This window comes from Cololabis saira, chromosome 15 (genome assembly GCF_033807715.1).
Source record: "Cololabis saira isolate AMF1-May2022 chromosome 15, fColSai1.1, whole genome shotgun sequence".
In the NCBI taxonomy this organism is placed as follows: Eukaryota; Metazoa; Chordata; class Actinopteri; order Beloniformes; family Belonidae; genus Cololabis; species Cololabis saira.
Genome location: NC_084601.1, coordinates 11,128,882 through 11,149,462, shown reverse-complemented (window position 1 = coordinate 11,149,462; position 20,581 = coordinate 11,128,882). Strand labels below are relative to the sequence as shown.

Below are 20,581 nucleotides of genomic sequence, written 5' to 3'. Positions count from 1 at the left end.
ATATATGTATATGTATGTATATATGCATATGTATGTGTGTGTGTATGTATACATATATGTGAGTCGTGATATAGCTATATATATATATATATATATATATATATATATATATATATATATATATGTATACATAGTACGCATGTGTGTATGTATGAATGTATATGTGTAGGTATGTGTATGTACTATTGCATTATTGCATGTGTTTGCATGTGTCCATATTTAATGTGTGTGTGTGTATACACCAAAAATTGTATATCTTTTTTTTTTAATGGCACCGACGAATTGCGCCCGTACTGGGAATTGAAAAGGACCAATAAACTAAACTAAACTAAATAATAAAAATAATAATGAAAACTTTCAAGTGCATGTTTGGGAATTTAACAACCTATAGAGACATCTAGTGGCCATAACAGGGAACTGCTGCTTTTTTTTTTTTTTTAAGCCATCCAACCTTCATCAGAAAACTGAAACTCGATCATCTTGAACATCTCTGGAATCAAATCATGGTATTTAAGGCGTGTACACTTAATGTTTATTTTGGTTGCTTAAAATTCACGTCATAGTGTGACATGGCTAGATGTAACAATCCACTGACATAGCAGTAGATTTTTTTTTAAACATTTCTCCACCTTGTTTGCAGGTTTTTTTTTTATATAATAAACTTTATTTAACATTGCAAAAGTACAAAATTCCTTTGAGGAAGCATTTGTTTGCAACTGAAATATAACAAGTTCACAACACACAAGCGAATATGTATACCTATACATTTTTTCCAAGATAATCTTCTAAGATTAAATTAAAAAAAAAAAAAAAAAAAAAAATCACAAAATAAAAAAAAATCACAGGGGTTGATATTTCAACAAAAGTGTTTAAGCGTAGCAAGATTGTAACTTAAAGAGCAAGAGACTTTAACATGGTTTCACATAAAACATTTATAGACTGATTTTCTTTTGATAGTACATTTATAGATGTTATATCATTTTTTATTTCGTTTTTAAAACATACTATGGAGGCTTTGCTGTTTTTCCATTTATTTTGATGATATTTACCCAAAATGAGAATTATGTTCACCATCTTGGATACCTTCTTTGGCAGACCATACATATAAATTATGACCTGAAACTTGCTAAACAAACAGTTGTTGATCCCAATATTTAACCAGCGATAAACATCTTGCCAAAAAAGCCACCTTGTTTGCCGGGGTGCAGCTCCAGAGAGGTCTGGCCGCCCGTCCCCGAGGCCGTGCACATGCGCGTCTTAAGGCTGATTTATGGTTCCACGTTACATCAACGCAGAGTACGGCTCGCGTCGCCGCGATACCTACGCCGTAGGCTCTGCGTCGATTTAACGCAGAAACATAAATCAGGCTGGAGGGGGCGTGGCTCGCAGTTAGCCCCGCCCACCTGGCAGCCCAGCCCCGCCCCCTGGCTGCTGGCTGCACCGGAGCAACTCGGCACCAACAACAACAGCAGCTGGCCGGCCCTCCGCACTGTGGGAAGACTCGCTGCAGCCGGGAGCCTCCGTCATCCGTCACGTTGAACGACATGGCCTCCGACGGCATGGACGAGCGATCCCCGCTGCTGTCGGGCCCCAACTCCGAGAATGTGACCCCCACCGCTCCCCCGTACCTGCAGGATTCAAGTCCCCGAGGTAAACACACGCACACACGGCCGTATGTGTTGCAGCCCCCGCCGTCGCTGCCGCCGGCATGCTGAATCATTTTTTTTTTAAAAGGGCGTATCGAGTTTGTGCGAGGACGCAAATAAAACCGCAGCAGCAGGGCAAGGCGACTGCGGGGGCACCGGTGGGAAATCCATCGGTAGCTGACAAAAAGATGGAGCTTGCACTGTGAGAAGTGGAGCAGTGGGTTAGAGCAAGGGGGGGCCTACAATAACAGCAACCGGTTTTTAGTGCAGAAATGCAGACATCACGACTCACAGGGCCCCGAGATGTTTTTAGATGCCAACAACAAAAATGATGTGAAAAAGCCCTGTAGATCAGCAGATGTGGGCGTCAGTTTCGTCTGTGGACGGGGGAAGAGTTGGGCCAATGCAGATGGAGACAGGCGAGCTGCCTTTTGTCCCAAACCTACCTTTGGAGATAAATAAAAAATATCTTATTTTATGCCATAGTGATGGTGACTGTCACTTGGTTTGTTTGCATGAGGAATATATGACAATACACACTGGTCTCAATCTTTTATAGGGAGTTTGATATGTCTAACATGTTTTGCATCTTTCATACAGGTCATGTTTAACACTTCTATTGCTACAGATTCAGTGTCTGTATTTTGACCTGTAAGCAGCTGAATACAGGTTACTGAGGCGTGTAGAATGACCCAGACAATAACGGCACCCCGGTCCTCCAGAGTCTCCAACTAGGACTGAATTCAGTCTAATCATATTCAGATTTTGTGTTGCATAGGAATACAACCCCCTTTAAAACTTGAGAAATACGCAATCACACATGTGCACATTCTTTCTGGATTTGTTGGCCTTAGGTCTGGCTTGGTGCTTTACTTCCGCCTCTTTTTTTCTTTTTAAATTTTTGAGACAAAGAGAAACGCTTGTAGCATCCGAGTGTCCTCAGTGATGGGGCCATACAGTTATGCGTCCTTAAACAACACTGGTTGTTGTGTGGCTAATGAATGGATTCATTGACCGGGTAATACTCTTTAACATAATGCAGAAGAACGTAGACTAATCTGGCAAAATTCATATTTCCCCATCGCTAAATCATAAAGACTTTAAGACTAAGAATCCATGACGTGACGGCCTGTTTGTACGAGAGTGACGACATAAAGCCTGAATAATTGTCAGCATATTTCACTTTCCACAGCCTGGATTATTAGCTAATTCCACTTTGGGTTTGTTGGTCCACAATCAACCAGTTTGGAAAATGGATTAATTTGAGCCAAAGTCTGGTAACCTGAAATGTCCTCTTGAAATATAACGACTGTGTGGACAACTAATCAGCTGCATTTGTGAGTTGAGTTAAAGAAGATTAGTTGCCGGCTGCGTTTTCCTCCACTGAACACAGTGGCTTTGGGGAAGGGTGGAAACCAGGATCCTCGGTCACATCTGGATGATTGAACAGATTATCTTTTTGATTTTGATTGTGCTGCAGATGTCACATGACTGCAGTGGAATAGCAGAACAGGTCAACCGAAACAAAAACTGCTATCAGGCCCATTTAAACCTGACAGGTTAGAAATACATTTGACTAAATGCTTGATTTATTTAGTTCAGAGCACAAGTGGATACGTGTCCATGGGTGTAATAAAAAAAAAGACCAAAACTGTGGTATTTATTCTGTGTATTGTTGCCCTACAAAAGGACACCTTAACTTGTATACTATAATAAACAAGTCTTTCGCTTTTGCAAACAAACACTCTGGCACCCGATACCAGAGTCTGCAGCCAGTCAGTTTTTGTGGTTCTGCCCTAAATGATCCAGAACTCTGACCCTAAATACAATTTAATGTAGTGCTCTAGATGTTATAATTCAATTATTTATCCTCACACAAAACATCAATGCAATGAACAGATTAAAAAAGACCAAAACATGTTTGTTGCTTGGGTTTCTATGGGGTTGACTTTATGGAGGTAGATTCAAGTGACTCAGCAAATTTAGTTTATTTGGATTCCATGTTTTTCTCTTGTACCTTCTTGGGACTTTTCATTTTAGTTTATTATGAGTGGTTGATAGATTCCCGCTGGGTTGGATTAGACAGCTGATCCAGTTTAGTGCCAACCCTCTGACAAACCTTGGTTTCTTTGTAACACGTACTGGCATGTACATGCGCCTCAAAAGTTACGTACAGTCTTGTGAAAAAGAAAAAGTATTACCTGTCAATTCCAGTGAGAACAAAAACAAAAAAAAGATCAATTTTTTCAATTTAATTCAATTTTATTTATATAGCGTCTATTACAACAGAAGTTGTCTCTAGGCGCTTTCCAGAGACCCAGAACAACACCAGGTCTTCAAATACAACCTCAGTTTGAGAAAAAGCACATATGGCACATTTCCAGCTTGGTGCTGCTTAATAAATGTACTTTTCTTGAAGCACAAACGTTGGCAGTTTGCTGGTCTGGAGCATTAAGGTGTGTATTAATACAATGCCAAAGAGGAAAGATGTTAGCAATGATCTTAGAGAAGCAGCTGATGTTGTCCATCGGTCCGGGAAGGGTTGTGAGGTCATCTCCAAATTATCTGAAGTCCGTTGAGCTACGTTCAGGAAGATTAATCACAAGAGAAAAAAAAACAAGACATGTTGCCAATGTTCACAGGAATGGCAGCAAGTCTGCCCCGAGGTCAGACCATTGATCAGAAATGCTCATAAGAAAAACAAAACAAAAAAACCCAACAACGTAATAACAGGCTCCTACAGGTCTATGGGTGTTAAATCTTAAATTCATGACAGTATAATTAGAAAAAGATGGAAGAATTAAAGACCCAGCGTAATATACCATCACACTGCAGTTTGTGTTTAGAAATGTTTTCAGACCTGGTAATGAAAAGTGAGTTATTGCTTGCACAACACAACATCCACTCATTTTCCATTTCCAGATATCTTACCATTCCAGTAGAAGATCGGTGAGGTTGTCTGAGCTCGCTTTGTGGTTAAGATGTTTGTTGTCAGAGCCGGAAAAGGAACTTGTCTTTCAGGCTAATAGCCAAATGGAGCACCGTCTCTATAAAGAGACCTGTGATTGGTCAAAGTCTCCCATCATGGATATTTCCAAAAGCCCTCAAACAGAAGCCCGAATCAGAGTATGAGTATGGTTTTGTGATCTAAATATATGTAATAATATCAGAATACCTACAGCCAGAGGTGTCAAAAGTATTCACATTCATTACTCAGGTAGAAGTATAGATACTAGAGTTTAAAAATACTCCTGTAGAAGTTGAAGTATCAACTCAAGTTTTTTACTCAAGTAAAAGTATAAAAGTACTAGTTTTAAAACTACTTAAAGTATAAAAGTAAAAGTAATGTAAGGGGGAAAAAAGCCATTAAGGACAAAAGCCATTGAAAATGAATGCATCTTAGTATAAATATATTAAAGAACCATATATGTGTACTATTGAGAATTAACATATGATGACTAGTTGCCTATAAGTATTGTAATGGTGCAAAAAGTCAAACTTCAGAGGCATGTTATCATTTATCCTAACCTTTATTGGAATGTACATCCAAGTTTATTTGCAGGAATCTGAGGGAACGGATGTAAGAACAAAACTGGACAAGAACATCTGAAACAACCACAACCAAATTCACTCTATCCGGATGGAGCAATTTAACTGGATAGTTTTTTTTTTTAAAGGCCGAAATGAAATAGAGTAACAAGGCTGTTTTTAAAATGTAAGGAGTAAAAAGTACAGATACTGTAATTGCGTGAAAATGTAAAAAGTAAAAGTAAAAAGTCGTCTGAAAAATAATTTCTCTAGTGAAGTATTGATAACCAAAAACTTCTACTTAAGTAAGGTAACAAAGTATTTGTACTTCGTTACTTGACACCTCTGCCTACAGCAAACAGGTTTCTGTAGTTACATCGTGAGTATTCAGAACAGAGACTTGAAGATGTAAACATCAGTGCTGCTCATGTCACATGTCAAAGATTACGCAATCTGTTTTTAACAAGCAGTGTGAGCACTCCTGCTCCACCTCTGTCAGTCTCTCTGAAGTCATTTGTCCACCCGTAACATTCAAATGAGAGATGCTGGAGTTCAGAACATTCTCCTGAAAAACCTGATATTCCTGCCGTCTCCATTCAGCTGTACATCCTCATCCATCCTACCTGGGGGATCTCACACTCCTCATGATAGTCAAGGAGAAAAAAAAAAATAGTCAAAAGCCTCTTTTATTTTTTCCTGCTCGGAGTCCTCCACGTCTTCAACTCATCTGCACTTGAGGTCGGTTTCTGATCATGAACTGGTCTCTGGGAAGCTCAATCTGCTGCTTTCGTCACAAATGTTCATTGAAATGTTAAAAAGTGCCAGATTTACGAGTAGAAAAAAGTGACTGTAGTTTCAACAGATAAAAAGCTGAGGAAAAAAATCTTGGAGAAAATTGTTTGAATTGATCATTTCTTTCTTTTTAATTTTAATTAAATACAATTTTTTTTTATCTGGTAACACCAGTAGAAAAATAGGTTCATCATTAAAAGTCCAGTTATGTCATCTTGCAAGGTCACAGCAGCTGATTAATCAACATATTGTATTCTTACAATTTAACTACTACTGATACTACTGTTACTACTGCTACTACTACTACTACTACCCCTAATGCTACTACTACTACTACTATTACTACTACTACTACTGCTACTACCGCTACCCCAATGCTACTACTGCTACTACTACTGCTACTACTACTACTACTACTACTGCTACTACTACTACTACTACCCCTAATGCTACTACTACTGCTACTACTACTACTACTACCCTTAATGCTAGTACTGCTACTACTACCCCTAATGCTACTATACTACTACTACTACTACTACTACCCCTAATGCTACTACTACTACTACTACTATTACCGGTTGTACTACTACTACTACTACTACTGCTACTACCCCTAATGCTACTACTGCTACTACTACTACCCCTAATGCTAGTACTACTGCTACTACTACTACTACTACTACTACTACTACTACTACTACTGCTGCTACTACTACTACCCCTAATGCTACTACTACTACTACTACTACTACCGGTAGTACTACTACTACTACTACTACTGCTACTACCCCTAATGCTACTACTATTACTACTACTACCGGTAGTACTACTACTACTACTACTACTGCTACTACCCCTAATGCTAGTACTACTGCTACTACTACTACTGATACTACTGCTACTACTACTACTACTACTACTACTACTGCTACTACCCCTAATGCTACTACTGCTACTACTACTACCCCTAATGCTAGTACTACTACTGCTACTACTACTACTACTGCTACTACTACTACTGATACTACTGCTACTACTACTACTACTACTACTACTACTACTACTACTACTACTACTACTACCCCTAATGCTAGTACTACTGCTACTACTACTACTGATACTACCCCTAATGCTACTACCGCTACTACTACTACCCCTAATGCTAGTACTACTACTATTTTCACATACATTTTTATATATTCTTTCATTTGTTATGTATTTGTTCCCTCCACACCCAACACAACAGTCCCTTTATACAGCAAAACTAGATCTTGAAATTCCCCATCATCATATCATCTTGGCATGAGTGCATGCAGCTTTCTCAGTGCTGCTGAGTCATGCAAAGAGCTGGACAATTCTCTAAGACATGTCCTGTTGGCTATAACACTTGAATGTGTATAGATCTGCAGTTGAAGACGTCCCTCAACAAAGACAGTATTTACTCCAATTTGAATAAAGTTTCCTGAACATTTGCTTCAGGAAATTACAGGCTTCTTTTCGCTCTCTTTTTTTTTTTACTTTTCAAAAATGATGCTACATGCTGGGTTAAAAAAAAACAATCTGAAACTTTAGGGAATAGTTTGGAACCCATCAACATCAAGCAAGCGCAACAATCAGAGCGCTTGTGATCATAAGACAGGGCGTCACGGTGTAGGTTGTGTCTCTGTCGGCGGTTGTAATCCTGCGTCTTCTAGTCTTACGTGTGTCTCAGGACGGCAGTGAAACGCTAAAGCTGGTGTATTCAGTTTCAGATGTGCATTAGGACAACTCAAAGCAGAAATGTGAGAGAGGCAGAAGTAGCTTGTCCTGACACTGATAGAGACACAAGTCCCCGTTTATTGTAATGGTTTTTGTTTTGTTTTTAAGGTTGAAGGAGGTAACAATATTTCTTGTATTTAACCTCATAGTGTTGCCATTTGTTGGATGAACAAAGCGTGGTTGCCCGTGCGTGTGCATGATCAGCTGCCCTGCACACAGGGGGAGTGTCCATCTTTTGGCATGCTCTGGTCGTATTTCTGCCCAGGTTTGTCCAAATGTAGCGAGGGGGTCCCATCTGTCTCCGTGGTGTCAGCTGATTGAGAGGCTATGAATCTCAGAGCCAAGCCCGTTCACCTGTTCACTTATCTCTTTATCTCACCCAGAGCGAGACAAGCGGGAAATCAGTCCGTCTTCATATCAGACGACTTCTTTGCTTTGGTTCAGTTCAGTTGCCATGACGAGACAAAGCTGATGACAGCCGATAAGAGCTTCCAATCAACCTGTTTTTGAATGATTAGTGGCATATTACAAATATTTATAAAAGTTTTGGATTTCAAAAAAATGTTTTAATGAATGAAACATTACACATTTAAGGGCGTTTTCATCCCAAATAATGTCAAGTATGCTTAATTACCGCTGTAGTACTAGAGGTAGAGGATGGTGTATTCAAACCATGAAAAATGATGAAACGGTGCCAGTCTTCTGAGAAAATATTAACATCCTTAAGTCACTGGATGATGATTTTTAATTACTGACAATATTGTGAATTTTATACTAGTCAGTTTGAATATCTTTTTCGTCAGATGCTATTTGTTTGTCCAGGCGGTGTGGTCAAACCTGTATAGCGGTATCAGCCAGTATTACCGGTCCCTACGGGCCACTGCCCTGCATATTTGAGATATTTTCCTGCTCCAACACACCTGTCATCAAGTTCTGATTCAGGTGTGTTAGAGTAGGAGAGATTTAAAACGTGCAGGGGAGGAGGACCGTTAAATACTTTGTAAATCACTGCAAACTGCTTAAAATGACACTCAGATCATAAGTCATTCATTTTGACTCAATACTTTCATGGTCACTCGGTGAGAACTGACTGGGTTTTATAATCGTTATATGACATTGCAGGTGTTGGTTTACACACTGCATTTTGTAAACTTTATTACAGAAACCGCTGTTTATCGATTCATCAGTGAATCCAGGATGTGTGTGTTTTTTTTTTGGTTGTTTTTTTTTTTAATTCTTTTTGAATTCAGGAACAGAAACCTGCAACAGAGATGTCAGCTTACAGTGAATACAATGACTGTATTACTTTATTGCTGTATTTGCTGTGCGATTAGTTTTTGTAAAGTGTTCTTGTATGAATCAATACAATGCATCATTAATGGATGAAGAACGACTCTCTGATGTCCACTAAGGAGGTTGTACTCCAAAACGGCTGTCCACTATAGTGACTACTATACAAGCAGTTAAGTGACTTTGCCTCCAGGTTGAGCTTAAGGGAGGTGTTGCCCGGCCAAACACTCTCTCCCTGGATGCACAGGGTCAGATACCAGCTCGTGATGCTGATGTTTCCTGGCTGGACTGCTGGGATGTATATGTGTGACTGTATGTGTATGTAATGTTAAAGTATGTATGTTAAGTGTTTTTTTGTGTACTTTGTATGCATTTATCCATCACCATCTCTTTACGGATGGTAACTGCTTATACCATTGACTGTACCCTCACCCTTATATGAACTATGGGCCCCCACCTATAAGCTTTCCTAGCTTCCTTGGGGGACCCATTCACTCTACCCGTTTAATTCAATTGTATTATTATAATTATTATTCTGGTATTGTGAATAAACTCACACTCAAACTCAACAGCTGGCTGCATGTTCTGTGCTTCGCCCCTTCTCTTCTCCCAGCCGAACTACCTCCTCCTTACACAGCCATCGCCAGCCCCGATGCCAGCGGTGTGCCTGTCATCAACTGCCGTGTATGCCAGTCGCTCATCAACCTAGATGGCAAGATGCATCAGCACGTGGTCAAGTGCACTGTCTGCAATGAAGCTACGGTAAGTGCAAGATAGTTCATATAAGTGGCTCATCATGTTGACATCACAGAAAAACCTTTCTCCTCTCCTCAGTCATGGTGCCTCAAAGGCTTGAAACAAGACGACTGGACTTCCTCTTCCTTTGCTCTTACAGACATTTCACTTTCTATCCTGAAGTCTTGTCATTTGCTTTTATTGGCATCTGAGAAAACATCTCCAGGATAGTAAGTGAAATGAAAAGGAAAAGGAGGTCTACTTGGCTTGTTTAAAGCCTTCATGAGAGACATCTGTAGCTTTTTTACTCACTTCTGTATTTTTGTCCAGCATAAATTTGGATTTAGAGAACATGTCTGTGTTAACAAAAGAGAATCCATCCATTTCACTGGCAACATATAGACCGTTGTCCATCTTGACAATGCCCACCTGCTCTGTCCATGAACTTCGTCTGCATCCATTGAGATGTCAGGAATGTGTCGCCTTCGTCTCAGCCTGACAGCTGTGATGCCTGACAGCTCTGCGGTTTCAGAGAGTGTCATGTGTGCGCATAAACTCAACAATCGGACTAACAACATTTGACAAACTGTAATTAAAAGAAGTCTCTATACATACGACGGTGAACAAACGGTGACAGTAAAACAGACGCGTCTTCTTCCAGAACAAGGTGCAACTTTGACCGTGAATGTGGATTTAAGTGGGTTCCAACAATCCTAGCATCGACAGTTTTATTTTATTTTTCCAAGGTTTGTGATCATCATTTTCAGCCAATGAAATTAAACGTGTTTGCTATAAAATATTCATCATTCACTCGTGCATTGAGCTTCATTAGTTGCATGTTAACAACTTTTCAATCGAGCACTTATTTACTGAAAATGAAAAGAAGAACAGTTCTGGCTACATTTCAGTCAACAACAACTACTGATGAAAGTTCATGAGGAAGCAAGACTCTGCCCGCGAACAGAGAAGTGTGAGTTACTTGGATTTGCAGGAAATTTACCAGGAACATGAATCCACGTGGCAGGATGATGTCCTGCAGCCACCGGTCCCCAGCACCCACCCGGGCGGACGAGGGACCGGGATGAGTCAGCTTTAACTGCAGACTGTTTCTGGATCAAGCTCAGAAAAACACGCTCGGGGCCAAATTCTGTCATGATGTCTATGAAGTTGTGGTTGATCTGCTATTTAGTTCTTGTAAAATGTGTCTCTAGGGTTTAGGGAACTGATGTTTATCTGTTTATCATCCAGCCCATCAAGAATCCCCCTACAGGGAAGAAGTATGTGAGGTGTCCCTGTAACTGCCTGCTCATCTGTAAAGACACATCCAGGAGGATAGGATGTCCTCGACCAAACTGGTAGGTGATGGGTGGATGTTCATAGGACATGAACATGCTCACTTTTGCCTAATATATATGGGTCAATGACGAATAAGGATTTTCAACAGGTCAATTTTAAAATAATAAAAAAAAGAATATCTATTGCAGTAGTTCAAACATTAAGAATGTTGTGTACACATAACTTCATATAAAAATTTTAAATTGAGTTTTTTGTCAAGATGAATTGGCACTAGCCTTAAAAAAGGTCATGTGGTGCAACCATGATTCATATTAAAATACATTAATTTCCTTAACATCTTGACATCTTTTTTTTTTTCAGTATTATACAGAAATGGTTGTTTTTTTTAATGGTCACGCCACATGATATTTCATAAAATGGACATCAGTCAAACTTTGTTTGTATATTATGATGGAAATATAAATACAAATGTGTTCTTACACACTACAAGACAGTTCAGAAATCATGCCAGATATTGCAGAAGATTGATTTAAATACATTTAGAGTGATTTCAAAACAAGAGTCATGGTCGGACGGTCGCACCACATGACATTTTGACGCTTAAAACAACAACAAAATCCCAAATAACTAGTATTTTTTGTAAAATTCAAATGAGTCCATATGTGGGACAGGTAGTTCATATATATGGTATTTTTTATCCATTTAAACCTTTTTTGAATTGAAAAAAAAATCTGTTTTTCAGAAAATATAGGCGTCACGTCATTGACCCATATGCTAGTTCTCAAAAACAAATCTGAGACGTTGACAAACTTGCTATCACTAGCAGGAGGTAATGAGAACTGCGATAATCCTATCCTGGCCTTGCTGGGACCGTAAGCTTTTCTTTCTGGTCGTCCCTCTGACAGCAGACGCATCATCAACCTGAGCCCGGTGATGGTGATCCCGGAGGAGCAGCCGGCCCAGCCGGCCCTGCCCATCCAGCCCGAGGGGATGAGAGTGGTCTGCGGTCACTGCGGCAACACTTTCCTGGTACGTACGCTGACGCAGGCGACCAACCCCAGCCCATGGCAGACTAGCGTTGTTGTGCTGCTGTCAGAACATGCATGTAAACATCTTTAATGTGTTTTTGTGATGCATTTAGTGGTTTAAAAAAAAAAGAAGAACAAAAACCCTGAATAGCTGAACTGTTGTTGTGGTCTTTAGTAAGTATGTTCAATTGTTTTTAATGCTGTCACAGGTTGTTTTTGTTGGTTTTTTTTAAACCTTTTTCTCTCTGGAATAAAAACCTAAATAAGAATTCTGCATTTAGCTGACATGGTTTTTATATATGCATACAATGCAGAAAAATCAATCCAAAGCAGTGCTGTTGTCCTCTGAACGTCTGCACATTGTTGCTTGCGGCATCTGTAGGGCAGTGAGGACGCCAGCTCTTCCCAGCCAATGTCTGGTCTCCCCAGCGATGGCTCACCCCCAGCACAGCCACAGGTCGAGCAAGCCGGTCATACTGGTGGACATATTAACAGCCTAACCTGCTCCAGTTCAATCCTCGGCCCTATTTACACCGGTGATCATATGACTTTGAGCACATCTGGCTTTGAGCACGGCACTATGAAATCGGTGCTTTACTCCCCCTCTATTGTTGCTGTTCGCTTGCATTTTGAAAACCAATCTTGAAATCTTCTTTCCCTCACCGAAGCCAAGTGTCAGAGTCGTATATGTAACTTGTGTCAACAGGACCTTGTAAATTAAGCGGATCTGATGTGGGTTCAGTAGTTTCAGTATTCTGCTTTTTAAACTCGGGATAAAAAGCACAACTAACACCCAAAACTGTGAGAATGACTCCAGGTGCTCTTGTAGTAATAACAAACAAATTTCCTTGTTGCAAACCACCAACACAGATCTCAATCAAAGTTCAAATTCTGTGATTTGTAGTGTGTTGTGACTTTTCTGTGTGAGTCTGCGCACGTTTTCTCAAGATGGAAATGATCAATACGGTTCTTTCATGTTTCCTCACAGTGGATGGAGCTCCGATTTAACACACTCGCAAAGTGTCCTCACTGCAAAAAAATGTAAGTACGCCTAACTTTTTACGCAACGCAGGTTCCTTTTTAGGTGTTCATATTTGACCTCACTTGCTATATTTGCTGCTACTCATCATAACAAGTTTTTACCACCAAATACTCTGAAAAGACTTTTTAGAAACTTCAAATTGTGTAAGCTCTGTGTTACACCAGCTCTGTGTGTGCGCATGTGTGTGTGCGCGCGTGTGTGTGTGTGCGTGTGTGTGTAGAAGTGTGATCATTTTCACTTCAGCTCCCAGATCCGAGCATGAACACCGCCCTGTGTCTCCCCTCTCTCTTTCTCCTTCCATTTCCTGAAATACATCCAAAAAATGTGTGTTTTCAGTCTCATAAACCAACATCGGTGCCCTTTTCTATTGTTAAAGTTGGATTGCTTTGTTTAAGTAAATTATGCTGCAAATATATAAGAAAACACAGTTTCTCAGAGGTAAATGTAAAATATCTAAAATGAGAAAGGATATCTCATCTGCTGATAATTCTTTAAAGTATAACAAAGTCTAATAGGTGTCATTGATACGCGCTGAATAAAAACGCTTGTTATAGAACAACTGCAGAAAATCATAACCCACAATGTTTGGGCAGGAGGTAGGAAGTTTTAATCAGTATCAGTATTAGAAAGAAAGATGGCCACGGCTCAGAGCATTTGTTGCAATGCCACTGAATACATTTTTCATAACCAGAGCTGGGTAGTAACGAGTTACATTTACTCCGTTACATTTACTTCAGTAAGTAGTTTTGAATCACTATACTTCTTACTTTTACTTGAGTAGATTTGTGAAGGAGAAACTGTTACTCTTACTCCGCTACATTAGGATACGTTGAGCTGTTACTTTTCTTTTATCCCTTTTATCCGCGTACGCGTCAATCTCATGACATCACTGGGTGATTCTTTGGGAAAAATGTTTGTTTTTGCATGTTTTGTCACATTTACACAGACTCAAACACACACATTATATTTATATGACTTCATGGGCTTGTTCTAGTTCTGCCTGCGGAGCCTGGTTAAAAAAGAAAAGTACAAAGGCTTGAAATTTTGTGCTACTTGTGCTTAATTTCTTAAGTTATTATTTTATTTATTTTATTATTTATTAAAGTACTTTAATTTACTTTAAGATTATTTTAATTTAAGCTATTTTTTATTAATTTTAATTTATTTTATTATTTTATTGATTTAATTTGCCTGAAGATGATTATTTTGTACTTTTGTCTGTTTGAATAGTTGTGTTAAAAAATAAATCAGACATTACTCAACAGTTACTCAGTACTTGAGTAGTTTTTTCACCAAGTACTTTTTTACTTTTACTCAAGTAATTATTTGGATGACTACTTTTTACTTCTACTTGAGTCATATTATGCTGAAGTAACAGTACTTTTACTTGAGTACAATTTTTGGCTACTCTACCCAGCTCTGTTCATAACAGAAACGTACTTGTGAAAGCCTGCTGAACATTTAGGATGGCAGACATCCCTCACCGACAGTGTAATTCTCCATTTGTGATTCTGCAGGGGTGTATTTTGGGACATCTCTTTCTTCCTTGGGTGAATGCTCCGTTCATTTCTTTGGGGCAGCCATCAAATGATTACTGAATGGTTAAACTCACTGTAGTCAGATGCTGAGCTTTAGAGGTCTGGATTTGCAGTTTTTCAGGGGAGGAGAGGCTAATCCAGACGTGTGACAGGAATTAAGGGCTGACCTCACGTGTAATGTTAATGGGTTCGACTGGTCACGGGGTTGAGGAGCGGCAGGAGGACGCTGGCGTGGGTCTGAAAGTGAAGATACAGTTGTGTGGAAAAAGTGTTTGCCCCCTTCCTGATTTCTTATTTTTTTGCATGTTTGTAATACTTAAATGTTTCAGATCGTCAAACTAATTTAAATATTAGACAAAGATAACACAAGTAAACACAAAATACAGTTTGGGTTTTTATTATTAAAGGGGAAAAAAAATCCAAACTTACATAGCCCTGTGTGAAAAAGTGGTTGCCGCCCCCCCCTGTTAAAACATAAATTAACTGTGGTTTATCACATCTTTGGAAAGCTGAGTTCAATTTCTCCAGCCACACCCAGGCCTGATTACTGACACACTGGTTCTCAATCAAGAAATCACTTGAATAGGACCTGTCTGACAAAGTGAAGTAGATAAAAAGATCCTCAAAAGCTAGACATCATGCTGCCATCCAAAGACATTCAGAAAGCAACAAATGAGAAATAAAGTAATTGAGATCTATCAGTCTGGAAAAGGTTACAAAGCCATTTCTAAAGCTTTGGGACTCCAGCGAACCACAGTGAGAGTCATTATCCACAAATGGCCAAAACATGGAACAGTGATGAACCTTCCCAGGAGGCCGGCCAACCAAAATGACCCCAAGAGCAGCGACGACTCATCCAAGAGGTCACAAAAAAAACCCAGAACAACATCCAAAGAACTGCAGGCCTCACTTGCCCCAATTAAGCCCATTGTTCATGACTCCACCATAAGAAAGAGACGGGGCAAAAATGGCCTGCATGGCAGAGTTCCAAGACCAAAACCACTTTGGACTTTGGAGTGGCCTAGTCAAAGTCCTGACCTGAATCCGTTTGAGATGCTGTGGCATGAGCTTAAAAAGGCAGTTCATGCTCAAAACCCTCTAATGTGGCTGAATTACAACAATTCTGCAGAGATGAGTGGGCCAAAATTCCTCCACAGCGCTGTAAAAGACTCATTGCCAGTTATCAAACACTTGATTGCAGTTGTTGCTGCTAAGGGCCCAAGCAGTTATTAGGTTTAGGGGGCAATCACTTTTTCACACAGTGTAGGTAGGGTAGGTTTGGATTTTTTTTCCCCTTAATAATAAAAACATTCATTTAAAAACTTCATTTTGTGTTTACTTGTGTTATCATTGTCTAATATTTATATTTGTTTGATGATTTGAAACATTTAAGTGCGACAAACATGCAAAAAAATAAATCAGGAAGGGGGCAAACACTTTTTCACACAACTGTATAAACCGTCTGGAGCTGGTTTAAAGCATTCCTACCAAGATGTTGGGTGTCTGTGTAAACCTTAGCTTGATGGGGAATGCATTGATTTATGCACAATTGAAACCCTACGTTTATTGAAAATAGTGCAAATAGTTATGTTATTATGGTTGATTTTTCCCGGTGAGTTATTGTCATCCAGATTCAGCTCTGGTTGAGCAGGCGTCCCGTGTGCAGATGCTACAGTCCTCGTGCACCCGGGTTCGAGTCGACATGTGGCCCTTTGCTGCGTATCTCTGACGTGGGCTAGTTTTCATGTTTATTAACTAATCTTCACCTCTTTATTTGTCCTGTCCTGCTTGTCCTTTTGTGAAACTGTTTTCCTCACCGTCTGCACTTCCCTAAAGCCAGAGTCAAAGGGAACGGTGAGGTAAATAGTTGTCATATGCAGACATTTTACCTTAATGCTTATAAGGAACTTACCAGTGTAAAGTCGCCAATTACACTGGTATTTGCCGCCATCTTAGAAAATAATGTTTGACTTCTTTTTCTTTTTCCACCTTGAAATATGAGGAAGAAATCCCCAGTAGCTCCTATTTTGTTTCTAAATGGTAAATCTGGAGCAGTGTAATCTCTAGTGAAAGGAATAGTGAGGTTACGAGAGTAAAGTGTGAATGGAGAGGACTGAAAGCTGGGAGAAAAGGAATTAAGAAAAAGCAAAATGTCAGGTGATTAGGCCCCCCAAGCCATCTGAATACCAGTGATTCCTGAAGAATGCTTGAGTCCAGTCACATGAGAGGCATGTGGACGCTGAGACGGGGAGGGAGGAAAAGTTACTATGAGCCAAAAAAAAAAAAAAAAGAAAAGAAAAGCTGGCCTGTTGCTTGAAGGTATACGGCCTGTACAGTATGTGCGCGTGCATGGAATCTGGATGAACACGTGTCAAGCAGCGTTCATGTGACCATCAGCAAGCGCTCTCATGTGTAACCTTGAAAAATGGAAGTGAAACATTTATTTCTTTAACTTGGAGGATTGTCAGAATGGTGAGGAGAATATCATCATGAACATGATGTGCTAAAATGACAAGTACACATTTAGGTTATTCTGACCATAGCAGCATAAAACATCATGTCTTGAAACAGTGTTAAGCTTTTTCTAACATTTGCGTGTCTTTTACATGTCTTGTTGCAGATCCTCTGTTGGCAGCGCGCTGCCCAGGAGGCGCTGCTGTGCTTACATAACTATAGGGATGATTTGCATCTTCATCGGTGTGGGTTTAACAGTAAGTTTTCATTTGTGTTTATTTATTTTTTTTAGATGGTATCCAAGGAGTTTCAGCTTTCCAAAACAAAGTCTGTCAAGTTTTTTTTTCCTGTACAGATGCATTTTTAAGATCTTATTGTTCAAAAGATGAATTAATTCTAATATATGACTTGGTTCTCCGACTAAATGCTTGAACACGTTTACAGTATTTTCTGGCATTTCCTTCTGTTTTCTGACCTCCTTGTACCAGAAAACGATCCCATACTGGGTTTAGCACTTCTCAAAATGTGTATAACTAGTTTAAAGAAATTTAAATAACAGTTTTTTTATTGTTGTTGTTTTTTTTAAATCGATCCCAGACTGTTAAGGTAATACAGCCACCGGGTGGTTATAAAAGGCTAAAAAAAAATAAAAATATATAAAATAACTGAATCTCCAGGAGCATGTAAAAATGAAGACTGGAGTTTGAACATCCCTTTCTTTTCTTTCTCTCTTACTTGCACCCAGTTCAAAGCGTCTTATACTCACCATCTCTTCACCTGCTGCAGTGCTCTGCTCCAAACTGTGATTGGTCAGATGTTGATTGTAAATTATAGCAGCAATGCAGAGTATCAAGTTTCCATCTGATCATGTTCGTGTTTACAATTTGGAAACACAAAATTCCTTAAATTGTATGACTATGTAAGGACATTGTATTAAAATAGTGATGAATAGCACCTCACTAAGTGTTTTATTTGGTGTAAACCATGTTTTTCATCTATTTTCTTCTCCTCTCCGGCCTCATAAGGTTGGTACTCGGGACTTTGCCAGTCGCTACAATGCCACCTATGTGTCCTGGGCATTCGCTTACCTGCTGGGCCTCATCTGTCTGATAAGAGCCTGCTACTGGGGAGCCATCAAAGTCAGCTACCCAGAGAACAGCTTTGCCTAGAGCGAGAGTGTTTCAGCGAGGTCCTGGAAGTACAAACTCCACTTTTAGATTTTTTTTCCCCCCACCATCTTCTTCAGATTTTAAACTGGTCACGTTCAGCCGAGTGCAGCGCGTCTGGACAGGGGTGTCGGGTGTTGTTTGAAGAAGTTTATTCTGGCTGTGTCTCCTGTTGTATATCTGGAAACCCGCTGTCTGTCAGTCAGTCTGGAGCTGGTCCACAAAGACGAAAATCCTCTTCATGTTTTGCTGACATCCATCAAAATTTAGATGGAAAAACTGTGGTATTTTTAATCTTTAGTTTTTTTTAAAATTGGTAATTAGCAAAAATTTGTTGGCTCACATGCAAATTGAAAAAGAAAAGCAAACTGGCTGGATTTAGTTATTTTTGGACCACTTGTTTTTTCAAAGTTATTATCTACTACATGAAAGCACTCGCTCGATATTTCACTACAGACCAAAATGAGACAACCTTCTGAGAACAGTTTGTCCATTGCACTATGGTTTTATGCAATTGTGTTGCTTTGCTGCTAGTTAACTCAAGATATAAGACGATGCATATTCATGTTGTAGCCATTTCTTTGCCTGTGTACTTTGACATAGACTTAGTATATGATTTCAGTGCTCAAAATGATCAACTTTTAAAGGTAATTGTCCTTATACAGTATTCCCATGCGTGCCAACTTTGCTGCCCAGTGTTATTCAAGAAAATTATCAGATCAATCAGAAAATCTTTTTTTTATTAAAATGTGTCTCTTTTTTGTGTGTGTGAAACTTTTAAGTCACAACAGCAATAACCCTTTGGGGTGATTTTTCTTAGCTTCCGTCCCTGTGATTCTCACCAGGAGTCCCATAATAATACCAGAAACATGGTGACTCACCTTTGCATGTTGACTTGTTCATGTTGCTGGGGTGGTGTTCCACTTCTGTTTCCGAGGTAGCTGAAGGCTGTGATGTTCCTCCCGTCTTTGCTCCTCCTGCCTGTGAGTTGGAATGTAAACCTTCGTCCCTCCGCTTACGTCGCTGCTCTCCAACCTCCAGTGAACTCTCTACGCTAGCTAGCATTTCTATATGCAGACTCAACTCTCTGTCTCTTTGTCTTGACCAGTGGGCACAGTTCAAACTTCTAACTTAGTTCTGAATGTGATGACGACAATGATGATGATGCAGAAAATAATATTAAAGTAGGTAGTGTGAAGTGGACAGGGAAAACAATGGTTCGGATGTCTTTTTAAAAATGATAATTTATCAATAAAATGTAAAATCTGCTGGTGTTGGTCCATTTATTTTGTTAACTGAAATCACATTTGTAAGATTCAAACCTGAGTCTGTTTTATGGTGTGATCCAGTTAGAATATTTCCATGTAAATGTTATATTTGTTAATACGGAGTAGGCGTTAAGAAGTCTTTTTGAACTAGTATTATAATTTAGGGATTATAAAATTGTTACAGGTGTGACATTTTAATATAGTGTGAAGCTAATTTATTTTTCAATGCATTGTTTTATTCTGCACAGCCCCTTACTGGTGTGTTGTTGCATTTATTGTGATAAGCGGTCAGCTTTTCCTGCCGTTTTTAAAGCTAGAATCAGCAGCTGCTGCTTCCAGCTGCAGTGCTGCTGAAGATCCACTAGGTGGTGCAATTTGAGAGATGTAAACATACATATAGCTAGTAAAGTTATGAAAGCCCCCTTTACATTGGCGGATACCCGCATTTAACACCTGAATCTAACGTGTCACCTGTCCTTATTACATGAACTGACACAGTGTGGCGTGTCGAGCTGTCCCGGCCAATAACTTATGCAGGTCAGGGCTAATGTAAACAGAACTGACGTGGGTGGCGGGTCGTGGGTGGCATTTGTTGATGATCCCCACAAGCTCCTCATCCTTAGAGCCATAGATGCCATAAATTGGCCTCAGAAGAAATTTATTTGCGGTCAACAAACAGCAGCAGGAGTGACGGAGGGAGACTGCTGGTCATATTTGTGCAACATGATTCAGCATGGACCCTCCACCCGTTCCAGCTCTTCTGAGGTTTGGTGAGGGCAGCAAGGCCGGCCAAACAGACAGCCGGCCGTCATGTTACACAGTACCACTTTGTGTACCACTCTGCCTCCCAGGTCGTCTTCCCTCCCCTCTTTGTGGCTTCAGGCACTGGGGAGGCAATAACACATCTTGCATTTACACTGAACAGCACATTTTAAACACGCATTCTACATCCAGGGATAATACCGGGGTCTAATCTAAAAATGCCTGAACAGTGAAATTATGAAGTGTTGACACTTCATTTGTCCATTCATCCATCT

At 39.8% G+C, this 20,581-nt stretch overlaps 1 protein-coding gene across 2 annotated transcripts; it reads left to right on the top strand.

Annotated features, from left to right (window-relative positions):
* The first annotated feature begins 1,455 nt into the window (after positions 1 to 1,455).
* pip4p2 (phosphatidylinositol-4,5-bisphosphate 4-phosphatase 2) lies at positions 1,456 to 19,498 on the top strand. 2 transcript variants are annotated; one of them, XM_061742461.1, is made up of 8 exons: positions 1,456 to 1,650; positions 9,631 to 9,779; positions 11,001 to 11,107; positions 11,954 to 12,077; positions 12,459 to 12,533; positions 13,065 to 13,117; positions 17,277 to 17,367; positions 18,136 to 19,498. In XM_061742461.1, exons 1-8 carry the CDS (start codon positions 1,545 to 1,547, stop codon positions 18,277 to 18,279), a joined length of 849 nt encoding a protein of 282 aa, XP_061598445.1. In that variant the 5' UTR covers positions 1,456 to 1,544; the 3' UTR covers positions 18,280 to 19,498. The 2 variants fall into 2 exon arrangements, with proteins under 2 accessions (XP_061598445.1, XP_061598447.1); XM_061742463.1 differs by lacking the exon at positions 12,459 to 12,533.
* The last annotated feature ends 1,083 nt before the right edge of the window (positions 19,499 to 20,581 follow it).

Coding starts and splice junctions, on each gene's coding strand:
- pip4p2 (XM_061742461.1), top strand. CDS start 1,545: ATGGCCTCCGACGGCATGGACGAGCGATCCCCGCTGCTGTCGGGCCCC. Junction 11,108..11,953: donor GGATGTCCTCGACCAAACTG/GTAGGTGATGGG, acceptor TCCCTCTGACAG/CAGACGCATCATCAACCTGA. Junction 12,534..13,064: donor CACCCCCAGCACAGCCACAG/GTCGAGCAAGCC, acceptor GTTTCCTCACAG/TGGATGGAGCTCCGATTTAA.